The 13,754-nt window shown below is 40.9% G+C and overlaps 1 protein-coding gene across 12 annotated transcripts in view; it reads right to left on the reverse strand.

The window, feature by feature from the left end:
* The window catches only part of NEO1 (neogenin 1), a 516,517-nt gene that overhangs the window by 297,257 nt on the left and 205,506 nt on the right, over positions 1–13,754 (reverse strand). For all 12 annotated transcript variants that reach the window (XM_073363103.1, XM_073363101.1, XM_073363105.1 and 9 more), the window contains exon 2: positions 9,112–9,429. In XM_073363103.1, the coding sequence (XP_073219204.1) occupies positions 9,112–9,429 (318 nt within the window). The remainder of the gene's footprint in view (positions 1–9,111; positions 9,430–13,754) is intronic.

The following is a 13,754-nucleotide window of genomic DNA, read 5'->3' on the forward strand; positions in this document are numbered from 1 at the left end:
CCTAGGGAGGCATGCCCCACAGTTTGGAGACCACTGGTTTAGTGCATGGGACTCTGCCTCATTTTTCTTCACCTGGCAGTAAAGAAGCTTTGGGGAGGTTTATCGTCAGTCTTCCAAAAAAGCCTGAACCGTTGTTACCCTGTGGGGGGGATCAAGTCTCAGAACTAGGGGCCATTACCCACTGTGGCAGAGCTCCGACCTTGTCTCAGTGGGTCCCGTGCTTCCTGGCAGATTACGCTAGCCTCAGAGGCTCACTGTGACCCTCTCCATAGCCCTTCTCCCTCTAGAGGCAAGGGTCACAGCCTACTGAGCCATTTTCAACATAATTCAGCAAGGAGGTTGGTGAGCGAACTCCCACCATCTCTGTTGTCCCTACGGGCTTATTCCAGAATAGTTTAGCCTCCTGTCCTGACAAGGGCCTGCCTTCCCCTCCCAGGAGGTGTTTCTGTAGTGGCGAGTTGCCGGGAACCCGGGCCCACCCTCTACTCCGGGTTCCAGCCCAGGGACCATAAATGCAGCAGCTGTTGGCAGCCGACCTTTCACTACCAGAATTGCTACATTTCCCTGGGCCACTTCCCCACAGCTCTCCCGCTTCTCTCTCTCAATGCCTTCTTCACCCTTACCTTAGGGCTCCCTTTCCAGTGACTTGAGGCTGTCTTCATTACCCAGCCCTTCAGCCACACTTCCTCTCCTTGGCTCCCTTCGGCCTGACTGGAGTGAGCCTTTTATAGTATCAGAGGTGCCTTAATTAGAGTCAGATGTTCACATTAGCTTAACAGACTCACCTGACACTCTGCAGGTTAATTGGAGTCAGGTGTTCTCATTGGCCTAACAGCTTCAACTGACTCTTTGCAGGCCAACTGGAGTCAAGTGTTCACCCTAGCCTGGAGCAGCCCCTGCTCTGGTCAGTCAGGGAACAGAAAACTGCTTATCCAGTGGCCAGTATATCTACCTTCTACTACTCAGCTGTACCCAACTGGCCTGGGTCTATCACACCACACATTTTGGATTTTAACTCATTACCAAATCTATACACACCAGGAGGTGTTTGACAGCACAGGCCTTTGGAAGGACCCTCTCCATGGCAAACTTTTAATTTTTTTGGTCTAATCAAAATTAATTCAGCTTTTTTTTTTTTATTTATGCTTAGTTAATTTCTGATTTTTTCCAACTTAACAAGGTTATCAAAGTATGAAAATGGAAGTGTGCGCTTTAGCAGCGATGAAACTTTCTCAGTCTTGAAAGTACACTTCAAGAGAGCTGTTCTGCATAGGCCTCTATTTTTGCCCTGATGCAGACTTCCTGCCCAAACATCCAAGATTAGGGGATGGAGTGCTAAACTGCTCCTGAATGATTTGAAAGAAGTCAGTGAAATTCTTCAATATATTAAACCAGTACCTCTTAAGTATACACACTTTGAAGCGCACAAGATTTTTTTATTTCAGTTAAAGAAATATGCACTTATTGTGCAAGAAATATACCAGTACCTCCTCAAAATGTACCCATGTTTTCTCTCTCCTTTACAAAAACCTAAAAAACTATATTCATGCAAAACGAAGGTTGCACAGTTAAAGTTAGAGAATCAGGAAAGGCACAATTTAAAGTTTGTACAACAATAACTTAGCTGTTTTCCACACATGTATATTTTACTTTCCTATTTTCTATGTTCAATGTATAATAATGTACTACTGAGAGAAATATATATCATGAAAGACACCACAAAAATACAGACTGTGCAGTGTGGCTGAGTACGTTATTGCAAGAAACTTAGCTTTTGCATCTTTAAATTATGCAACCCAACACTGCATTTCTGCACCTCATCTTGTTTGCTTTGTCTCTACTTGCGACCCAGCGTAACCAGATGGCTTACCTAAATCTTACATAGAAAGAATAAATAGAAATACTTGAAGTTCACCTGAAAGTGAATTAAAGACTAAGCACCAAATTTATTTTCATATCTGGAACAGGTTCTCTAAAAGCGCACAGTCAAACCCACTGCAAACCTTTCCTGGCACCACATCATCAATTGTTCAGTGCCACAATGACAAGTTTATCGCACTGTGCCAAAAAGGAAGCAAGCAACCAAAAGTCTATTTCCCTAAAATAACACATTCAGTCACAGTCAAAGCAATTTAAAACTCAGAAACTGAGAATTAAATGATATTTTACAAAGCTTTTCTAAGCAAATAGATCTTATCAGCACTGCATATAATATTAATACATGCAAAGCATGAATCAGCAGCAACACCTTACTTTAGTTATTGATATTTTCTATGTTATATAGATGGTATAAGGCCTCTGTTTCTAATGTTGGCATATCATTAAATGTGTGACATTATGATGTAGGGAAAACTTTTAGATTATTTAATAATATTTATAAAATGTATCTGTGATAAATGAAGTCGGAAGGTAGCTTCCTTTTATGGACACCCAGCCAGCCAGCCATAAAATCCTTCTTGGTGGCTGTTCTCTATTTGCTTTACCTGAAAAGGGTTAAAAAGTCTGACTGCATGCATAGGTAAAAGGAACTGAGTGGGCACCTGACCAAAAGAAGCAATGGGAAGGCTAGAACTTTTTAAAATTGAAACAAGACTCCCCTTTTGTCTGTCTGTTGTTCTCCGGAGAGAGGAGAGACTGAGCAGGAACAGGGCTGAACTATGCTGTAGGAAGCTTTAAACCAGGTATGAAAAATCATCAAATCATACCTAGGAATTGCTTATCTGAAACCCCAGATACATAAGTAAATTAGGGAATGTCTACGAAGATGCAATTAGGGTTATTTATTTCTTATTGGCTTGTGGACTCCTCTGTGCTAACCCCCAAATGCTTTTGTTTCGCTTGTAACCATTAAGCTGGACCTCAAGAAGGTTATTCTTGATGTTTAATTTTTGTAAGTGGGTTTTTTAAAATCTAGCAAAAGCCTAAGTTCCAGATGTATTTTCTTTCTTTTGTTTTTAATAAAATTTACCTTTTTTTAAGAACAGGATTGGGTTTTTGTTTTGTGTTTTTGTATCCTCAGAGGTTTGTGCATATGTTGTTTAATTAGCCGGTGGCAACAGCTGATTTCCTTTTTTGTTTTTGTTTTTTCCTCAGCTCTTCCCCAGAGGGAGGGTGACATGGCTTGAGGGTACCCCACAGGAAGGAATTCCCAAGTGTGCCTTTCTCAGTTGTCAAAAGGGGTTTTTTGCATTTGGGTGGTGGCAGCATCTACCCATCCAAGCTCAGAGAGAATCTGTAACCTTGGAGGTTTAATACAAGTCTGGAGTGGCCAGTATTAAGTTTTAGAATCCTTGCGGTCCCCCAGATTCTGCACTTGAAGAGCCAGAGTGGGTAATCAGCCTTGACAGTATCAATTACATTTTACCACTCCTTTCAAAGCCTATATATTCACAGCATATAGCCAGCCTGGCTTTACATGTAGAAGGTTCTGAAAAATACCATTTTCTTTTTGAGTTAAAAACTCAAGCATAGTGTCTGTAGAATGTGTCATATACGGGGCACACAATGTAGTGTAGCATAAGTGTTTTATTGACAATCACTGCACTGCATTACTCACTTGCAGTTTTGCCATTTGTAAGCAATACAAAAAGAAAAGGAGTACTTGTGGCACCTTAGAGACTAACAAATTTATTTGAGCATAAGCTTAAGCATATCTAGTTAGATATGCGTTAGTTTCTGTTTTGTTTAAATGGCTGATAAAATAAGTTGTGCTCAATGGAATGTATATTCCTGTTTTTGTGTCTTTTTGTAACTTAAGGTTTTGCCTAGAGGGATTCTCTATGTTTTGAATCTGATTGCCCTGTAAGGTGTTTATCATCCTGATTTTACAGAGGTGATTCTTTTATTTTTTCTTCAATTAAAATTCTTCTTTTAAGAACCTGATTGCTTTTTCATTGTTCTTAAGATCCAAGGGTTTGGGTCTGTGTTCACCTATGCAAATTGGTGAGGATTTTTATCAAGCTTTCCCCAGGAAAGGGGGTGTAGGGCTTGGGAGGATTCGAGGGGGGGAAAGACGTTTCCAAGTGGGCTCTTTCCCTGTTACATATTTGATAGACGCTTGGTGGTGGCAGCAATAAAGTCCAGGGGCAAAAGGTAAAATAGTTTGTACCTTGGGGAAGTTTTAACCTAAGCTGGTAAGAATAAGCTTAGGGGGGTTTTCATGCAGGTCCCCACATCTGCACCCTAGAGTTCAGAGTGGGGAAGGAACCTTGACACGAAAGCTTAAATTTGCTCAAATTTGTTAGTCTCTAAGGTGTCACAAGTACTCTTCTTCTTTTTTGCAAATACAGACTAACATGGCTGCTACTCTGAAACCTGTAAGTAATACAGTTATTCCAAACTCATTTCAATAAAAGAATTTATATTACACCTCACTGTTTTTTAAACATATGAAATGCATCCCAGCACAGATGGCAACATAAGATCCTATACATAAGACCAACCTACCCAACTTTAATTATTTGTATTACATGTTTGTGTGGTAAACGTTTGTATTACAATGGCCTCATCCACAGTGGACAGATTTGAGTAGGGAGCCCTTACAATCTAAATAAACAATATAATCAAAATGTGAGAGAAAGGAAGTATTATTCCCATTTTACAGATTGGGAACTAAGGCACAGGTAAATTAAGCAACTTGCCCAAGGTCACAGGAAATTGTGGCAGCGTCGAAATTGAACTCCAATCTTTTGTGTCCAAGTGCCAATACTTCAACATTACCACTTCTATCCTTGTTCTCTCAAAGGCTAGGGCCTTATGCAAGATCTCAGCTCCAGACTCAATTTCACTTACCACTAAAAAATGTGTAAGTAATATTTTGTCATATGCATTTCTAACAAATGTTTCCACCCACAATCAATATTCTTCTAAGACATGAATGTGGGTGTGTGGGTTCAAAAAGGTTTGTGTGGTAAACGTTTGTATTATAATGGCCTCATCCAGAGTGGACAGATTTGTTCATGCCACTGCTTACAAACTTCTTTTCAAGTGTAGCTTTAGGAGTGCAAACCAACAAAAAAATCTGCCTGTGCAGCAGCATTTCTAAGTTTATTACAGGTGATCGTGTCACAGAACCTCCAGCCCTAGACCATGGGAATGTTCAGAACGGTACAAAGGATGAAAAAAGGCCTGGACATTGTAAAAGGTGTTTTGAATTTTCTGTTTCTCACTCTATTAACTTTACATATTCATAATCATTGCACTGAAAATGAACGGACATGCCATACAGTGTAAATGATCTGGTGTAGAACTCAGCAAAATCAAATACCACAACTCAGTGAGAAGAGGCTAGATTATAATTATTTAGATAAAACTGTTGGGATTGCTTTTAATGTCATTTCCAAATAAATTAAATAAATAAATAAATAAATAAATAGGAATATACTTCCCATTTCAGGGATACTCTGTAAGATGGAGAAAAATCAGTTGTTTATTTCCACTGTTACTGGTCTTTCACAATACCACATAATAATGTAATAGAGACAATGTCTGAATGTAAATGGCAACAAACAGCAGCTAAGGGAGATGCTGTAGCATCAGTCAGGATGAATTCATTACCCTGAGCCATTTGTGCAGAGAAGAAAAAATTGTCAGAAAAGCTGGCAAGTAGATCATTAGAGAAACGAAGGAAAATTGCTGAATGGCCAATTTTTCCTCCTTAAATTGCTTCAGCTTCTTTTGCTTTTGTTTTTGAAGTCTGATTTGCTGTTGTGAAGTAATTATAAGCCTCTTTCACGTAGGGTATATAGTTTGCATAAAGCTACATTGTCCACAAAAATAATAGAATCAGACATTCCTGAGGCCTCAGCTATAAATAGGAGCCGACCAAATTCATAGAATCATGGAATCATAGAATATCAGGGTTGGAAGGGACCCCTGAAGGTCATCTAGTCCAACCCCCTGCTCGAAGCAGGACCAATTCCCAGTTAAATCATCCCAGCCAGGGCTTTGTCAAGCCTGACCTTAAAAACCTCTAAGGAAGGAGATTCTACCACCTCCCTAGGTAACGCATTCCAGTGATTCACCACCCTCTTAGTGAAAAAGTTTTTCCTAATATCCAATCTAAACCTCCCCCACTGCAACTTGAGACCATTACTCCTCGTTCTGTCATCTGCTACCATTGAGAACAGTCTAGAGCCATCCTCTTTGGAACCCCCTTTCAGGTAGTTGAAAGCAGCTATCAAATGCCCCCTCATTCTTCTCTTCTGCAGGCTAAACAATCCCAGCTCCCTCAGCCTCTCCTCAGAAGTCATGTGTTCTAGACCCCTAATCATTTTTGTTGCCCTTCGCTGGACTCTCTCCAATTTATCCACATCCTTCTTGTAGTGTGGGGCCCAAAACTGGACACAGTACTCCAGATGAGGCCTCACCAATGTCGAATAGAGGGGAACGATCACGTCCCTCGATCTGCTCGCTATGCCCCTACTTATACATCCCAAAATGCCATTGGCCTTCTTGGCAACAAGGGCACACTGCTGACTCATATCCAGCTTCTCGTCCACTGTCACCCCTAGGTCCTTTTCCGCAGATCATGTTCCACTGTGGTCAATTTCACGGTCATAGGATTTAAAAAATAATAAATTTCATGATTTTGGGTATTAAAACCTAAATTTCAGTGTGTTGTAATTATAGGGGTCCCGGGGGGGGTGGGGGAGAGGGCTGTTGCGGTATCACTACCCTTACTGCGACTCTGCCTTCAGAGTTGGGCAGCTGGAGAGCGGCAGCTGCTGGCCAGGAGCCCAGCTCTGAAGGCAGAGCCGCCACCAACAGCAGCGCAGAAGGAAGGATGGCATGGTGTGGTATTGCCACCCTTACATCTGCGCTGCTGCCTGCAGAGCTCGGCCCTCAGTCAGCAGCTGCCCCTCTCTGGCCGCCCAGCTCTGCAAGCAGCAGCACAGACGAAAGGGTGGCCTGATATGGTATTGCCACCCTTATGTCTGCGCTGCTGCTGGAGGGATGCCACCTTCAGAGCTGGGTGCCTGGCCACCAGCCACCACTCTCTGGCCACCCAGCTCTGAAGGCAGCGCAGAAGTAAGGGTGGCAATACCGTGGCTCCCCTAAAATAACCTTGCGGCCAATCCCCTACAACTCCCTTTTGGGACAGGACTACCAATTTGAGAAATGCTGGTCTCCCCTGTGAAATCTGTATGGTTTAGGGTAAAAGCACACAAAAGACCAGTTTTCATGGTCCATGATGCATTTTTCATAGCCATGAATTTGGTAGGGCTCCAGCTATAAACTGAACATGAAATATTTAGAGAATACAAACCTTCCCCAACAAGTTCCTTATCTCTGTTCTCTAGTCCCAAAGACACTTTGAAGACAATTAGACATGACCTTAAAGGTGACCACCAAAAGGAAAATAAATGGGATTGTGCTTTTTGTGTTTTCTTTGCATCTGTAAAGAAGGTCTAAAAATCTGGCAGATTATTTCCTTTCAAACACTTCTGTTTCTGCTTATTATCTTTGAAATATCAGAAATACCAAGTTTCATCTTCCCTCGTTTTGCTAGAGGTCCCCTTAGAGACTAAAAAACTTGGGTGAGAGTTCTCTCAGCCCCTAAGTGAAGGGACAGGGATGTTGATTCTTCTCAGTTGTGTTAGCCAGGTACTTGAATTAGCAAGTGACAAAGTACTTGGTCTTTTCTTCCAAAGCATCTCCCTCCAGAGAGGGACAGAGGTTTCAGAGTAACAGCCGTGTTAGTCTGTATTCGCAAAAAGAAAAGGGGTACTTGTGGCACCTTAGAGACTAACCAATTTATTTGAGCATAAGCTTTCGTGAGCTACAGCTCACTTCATCGGATGCACATCTTTCCACAGTATGCATCCGATGAAGTGAGCTATAGCTCACGAAAGCTTATGCTCAAATAAATTGGTTAGTCTCTAAGGTGCCACAAGTACTCCTTTTCTATAGAAGAGAGTGCACTGTGACATTCTATACCTTGGGGGAGTGCCCTGTAACCCCCATATTCCTTATTTATATATAATTGTGATATTCCAGAAAGAAGGCCATGTGAGGTATCAGGAGAAAGAACAATGACTTTTGGCAAATCATAACCTATCTAAATATGTATATAATTACTGCACATGAAGTTATGAGATTGTGTTGTATGGTTGCCACTAAAACATAAATTCGGGAATCGGCCAGATATTAACTCTCTAGGAGACAACAGCAAGGAAAGTAACCAACTCACAGGCGGGTATTGAACAGCTATTGTCCAGCAAGGGAGCTACAATGCAGTGACTCACATGCACAAGGTGACACCAAGGGAATTGCTCGACCTTGCCTGGGGACTCAGCAATGCCCACCAGACATGCCTGAACTTGTGTTCTCCAAGCACATGGGACTGAGGGTATAAAACAGAACACAAGGGTCCCTATGCTTGGCCATTTCTCCTCCCCCCACCTATCCTGCAAGCAACAAGGACACTCAAAAGACGGAAGACTCCAACAGGGGAGACTGGCCCAGGTTTCAAGGATGAAAGCTGTGTACTATGAACTTCAGTATCTAGTGGGGTCAGAAAAACTGCTTAATCTAGATGTTGCCCAATCTAACAGAGATGAGAATTTAGATTGCGTGCTTATATTTTATTTTATTTTGGTAACCACTCTGACTTTTTACCTGGGACTTATATAATCACTTAAAATCTACCTTTTGTAGTCAATAAAATTGTTTTACTGTTTATCTTTACCGGTGAGTTTGCCTAAAGTGTTTGATAGATCTGCTCACATTTACAAAGGCTGGCAGATATCTACTTTCTATTGATGAAGTGGTAAACCTATTAATAAACTTGCACTGCTCCTCTTGAGCAGTGCAAGACGGTATATTCCTGAGGTACAAGGCTGGGAGGTGGGGGGATTCGGCTGGTGCCTTTCTCTGTGATTCATGAATGGTTCTGGGAGCACTCATGCAATCTATCTGGGTGTGGGGCTCCACATGCAGTTGTGCTGAGCGATAACAGTGCCTGGAGGGTTTTGCTGCTTGTCACTAGCAAAGGATTGTGAGAGACAGCTCAGGCTGGAGAGTAAAGGAGGCACCGCAGTCCCAGGCTGCACCCTGGGGATCCCATCACATGCACATCAACATTATCATGCAGTCAATTGCAGGACTCACCTGCTACTGTAAGCTTTGCTGTTCTGCTTACAATGGTCCCAAGGCTTTCCACAGTTGCCACACACTGATAATATCCTTCGTCAGGTTTATTGTGCTTGGAATGTACCACACCATTTATTAATAAAGATCCATCTGGCAGCAGCTGGCGCCGGTCATCTGACACCAAATTTAGGAAAGTCCCATCTTTCTTCCATTCAATTTTTGGAGAAGGCTCACAGTAAGCTGAACAGTTCAGTATGACAAAAGCCCCTCGAACTGATAACGTGTCCACTGGCTCCACCAGAAAATAAAATGGAGTGAAGGTTCTCACGGTGGACCCTACAAAACATAAGTAAAATCTGGAAATGTTTGTTTACCCTTCCAATAGTTATTAATATAAGGAAACGTTTCTTATGGGGAACATAAAAATATTAGAATATCTAGTGAGCCATACTACTCATAACTCTTACAGTAGTAAATATATTTCTTAATAGTTTGGAAATGTCATTCTTCTGTTCTAGCAAGTTGAAAATTCAAGGTTTCCAGTATTTTCTATTGACAGGAGATATCCTGAGTGGACAACTGTGTTAGGGATTTGAGACGCAACACTGAAATTTTTGTGGGACAAGTGAAATACTTTATGGAAAACCATATTTATTAAAGGTTCAAGGATAATCCCAAAAGAAAAGATACAAAGTCAAAAGTGCTAGCCTGACCAACTTGGGATCAAGATAAAAAGAAAGAGGAAGGGCCATCAAGAACAGCTATATGTCCAAGTTACTTTCTACTAAGCCCTATGACAGAACAGGAAAAAATTCAACATACTGACATGCTATAAGAATAACTAAGCTTGGCCTATAAATTAAGCTTTTTTGCCCTCATCCTTCCCAGAATCCCACAATAACTATTTTAATAGGGGAAGAGGTAGTATTCCACCGGACCAGCAATCATCCCACTTTTGACAAATTTAGTTTTATGAAACTTTAGGATTAAAAAGTTAACCTTTTAACTGCGAAGACATACATCGGGGCAGGAGAAGCTTCCTAACAGTGGCGGAGCCACCAGCACCGAACCATGCCCCCCCCCCCCCCGCGCCATCCCTTCCCCCCCAAGGATCCCCTGCCCCAACCCCGGTTCAGGCACCCGACATACATACTGATTGGTTAACCCTTTCAGCACTCAAAATATGCACCAAAGGCCTATTAATGCCCTGTAGTGCTGTTATTAAATCCAAGTTTACTTTCGTTTCATAGAATCATAGAACATCAGGGTTGGAAGGGACCTCAGGAGGTCATCTAGTCCAACCCCCTGCTCAAAGCAGGACCAAGCCCCAACTAAATCATCCCACCCTGGGCTTTGTGAAGTCTGACCTTAAAAACTTCTAAGGAAGAAGATTCTACCACCTCCCTAGGTAACGCATTCCAGTGTTTCACCACCCTCCTGGTGAAAAGGGTTTTCCTAATATCTAACCTAACCTCCCCCACTGCAACTTGAGACCATTACTCCTTGTTCTGTCATCTGCTTCCACTGAGAACAGTCTAGAGCCATCCTCTTTGGAACCCCCTTTCAGGTAGTTGAAAGCAGCTATCAAATCCCCCCTTATTCTTCTCTTCCGCAGACTAAACAATCCCAGTTCCCTCAGCCTCTCCTCAGAAGTCATGTGTTCCAGTCCCCTAATCATTTTTGTTGCCCTTCGCTGGACTCTCTCCAATTTCTCCACATCCAACTTGTAGTGTGGGGCCCAAAACTGGACACAGTACTCCAGATGAGGCCTCACCAATGTCGAATAGAGGGGAACGATCACGTCCCTCGATCTGCTGGCAATGCCCCTACATATACATCCCAAAATGCCATTTGCCTTCTTGGCAACAAGGGCACAAGTTTCCTGTGGACAGTCAACAAAATTTGGACACTATATCAGAAACTTGTGACAAGATTTGATGTACCGCATGCCAAGGCAAACCCATTCTCACTGCAATAATATACTGGAACACTAATTGTTGTTCAATGACTGGCGCCATTATACAAAGTTCAATGCATTGTATTGGCAATAAGTCAAAGCAGGAAAATAAAAGGCGGTAGTAGTTCCTTCTTACCTCATGGGATGTTGTGAGGATAAAATTTTTGCCCGGGGCTTGTTTTTAAGAAGTTGTTAACTTTATCTCCTTCGTTAATAAAGCTATTTTTGTCCATAGTTTTTTCTTCTCTTAAAACACCTCTTATTCCTTTTAAGTTCTCTAGCTATAATTAACCATTTTGCCAACCTATCTTTTTGCTGAAACTCTTAATCAATTTGAGTAGTCTTATTTGGTTGACTTCCCACTTTTCTATTGACAATTCACACTGTTTCTTAAAGGGAGACAGTCAATCTGAAATCTAGTTAAATTCAGATTTTGTAGCATCACTTTCTACTTAAAGTGTTTATATTTGGCTGCAAATATAAAAGTTTATCTGCTCTTTTGAAGATAAAGAAATCTTAGTCAATGTGAATTTAATTACTGATATCTCTCTAAAATAACTTTTAGTAAGTTTTGGTTTTATAACTCTGATGGACTGGAGTTCTAAATTACTCTAATAATTCTAAGTTAAATGTTGTGGGCAGCGTGTAACAATTTGCCCAGATGTGTGTCACAGCCAACTCTAAATAGTTAACACATTTTATTTTACTTTAATTCTGTAGAATGTAAAAAAAAATTTAGAACAGAATTAAATGTCTTGTCATATAGATTCCAGTTTATTTATATTATTATAAATAATGTGTTTTACAACTTTGATCACTTCATTACTATAAAAAGGTCTAAATAATAAGTTTCAAGATTTATCAAAAGTATTATCTTCCAGATTCAAACTGACATACACCATTTAAAAATGCACTCTCTAACTGAATGAAATATTTCATTAATGGCTAAGTGCTACTTTAGTATATTTATAGGAACAGGATAGTATTGTCTTTCAGGACATTTATTTTATTCCTTGGCCTTTTGTGATATATGGATACCAGTGAGAGCAGTCTGATGTCTTATTTGCAATAGTATGAAATAAAAACATTAAGAAATTATACTTCAAGGGACAAGATAGTCTGCTTTTTTGGTAATTATTTGTAATCCAATTCTGAGTCTAACATATAATGTGGTACCATCGTACAGTTTTTTACTCCTACATTAATTAAAGGGTAAACATGATTACCTTTCCATTTTAAATTATTCTCAAAAACTTCTATAATTAATATTCATATTCTATTGTATGGGTTTTAATTACTATATTCCTAGTGTAGTCAGCGACATAGAGAGGACTGTGTTTCAATATCACTTTCTCTTATCATAGCTTCATCATCACCACTTCATCATATCATAGCTTCTACCAGAGAAAACTCATCAAAAAGCAAGAAATTATTTGGGGGGGGGGGGGGGACCAGAAACTGACAACCAAATCAAGATCTCTTAATAAAACAGTTATTATAATGTTGGGTTGGTGGCAAGAGTTGTCTTAAGATTTTCAGAGCAGCTAATAGGAAAGAATAATAGGGTGGCCTAACTATTTGTTTGACCATGAAAGCACTTCTCCCCCTCCACTTAGGATTTGGAAGCAGGATATGTCACACAATAAATCACACTGCTAGTATCATGCTAATATAATTTAAAATAATACCACGAGAGCCTTTAACCACAAAATAAGAGGGTATAATATCAAATGTGGCAACTTGGTTCAGAAGCACGAACACAGAACACTGAAGTTTATTTCCATACCTAGCTGGGGAACAAAGTGAGGAATCTGACAAGAGGCTTCTAGGAAGCCAAGAGCATCCATCTGCCGGCTGAAGACAAGACAGCAATGCCAAACTGAGACAAGGCACACACATAATGTCTTTTCACAACTGACTTCCTCCAGAAACTCTGCAACATTAACTACCTCCCTCACAACACCATTCTTGCCACCATCGATGTCACCTCCCTATACACCAACATCCCTTACAATGACACATGCCTTCCTACCTCAAATATCTACAAGACGATGGAAAACACTCAGAGATCCACCCCAAACATTGTTAAACTCACCTATTTCATCCTTACCCATAACAACTTTACATACAACAACAATCACTTTGTCCAAACCATGGGAACAGCCATGGCTACCAGGATAGCTCCCAAATATGCCAACCTCTTCATGGGCCACCTTGAGGAAGGATTTCTGGACAAATGCAGCACAAAACCAACAATATACCTCAGTTACATCTATGACACTTTCATCCTCTGGACAGATAACCTAAACTCCCTCACAGATTTCCACCAAACTTCAACAACCACCATCCATCCATCAAACTTTCTCTAGAACATTTCCACAACTTCCTGGACACCACAGTCAGCTCAATAATCGAATCCTACAGACAAGTAAATACAAGAGAAACATGCATCACCATGGGACTGGTTGCCTCATTACAAAAGCAGCTTTGCCTCTCCTGGAATTATTGACACCTCCTCATCTATTATTGGGAGTGGACTACATCCACCCTGATCGAATTGGCCCTGTCAACATTGGTTCTCCACTTGTGAGGTAACTCCCTTCTCTTCATGTGCCAGTATATTTATGTCTGCATCTGTAATTTTCACTCCATGCATCTGAACAACTGGGGTTTTTACCCACGAAAGCTTATGCTCCAATAAATC

The sequence above is a fragment of the Lepidochelys kempii genome, chromosome 10 (assembly GCF_965140265.1).
Source record: "Lepidochelys kempii isolate rLepKem1 chromosome 10, rLepKem1.hap2, whole genome shotgun sequence".
NCBI classification, from domain to species: Eukaryota; Metazoa; Chordata; order Testudines; family Cheloniidae; genus Lepidochelys; species Lepidochelys kempii.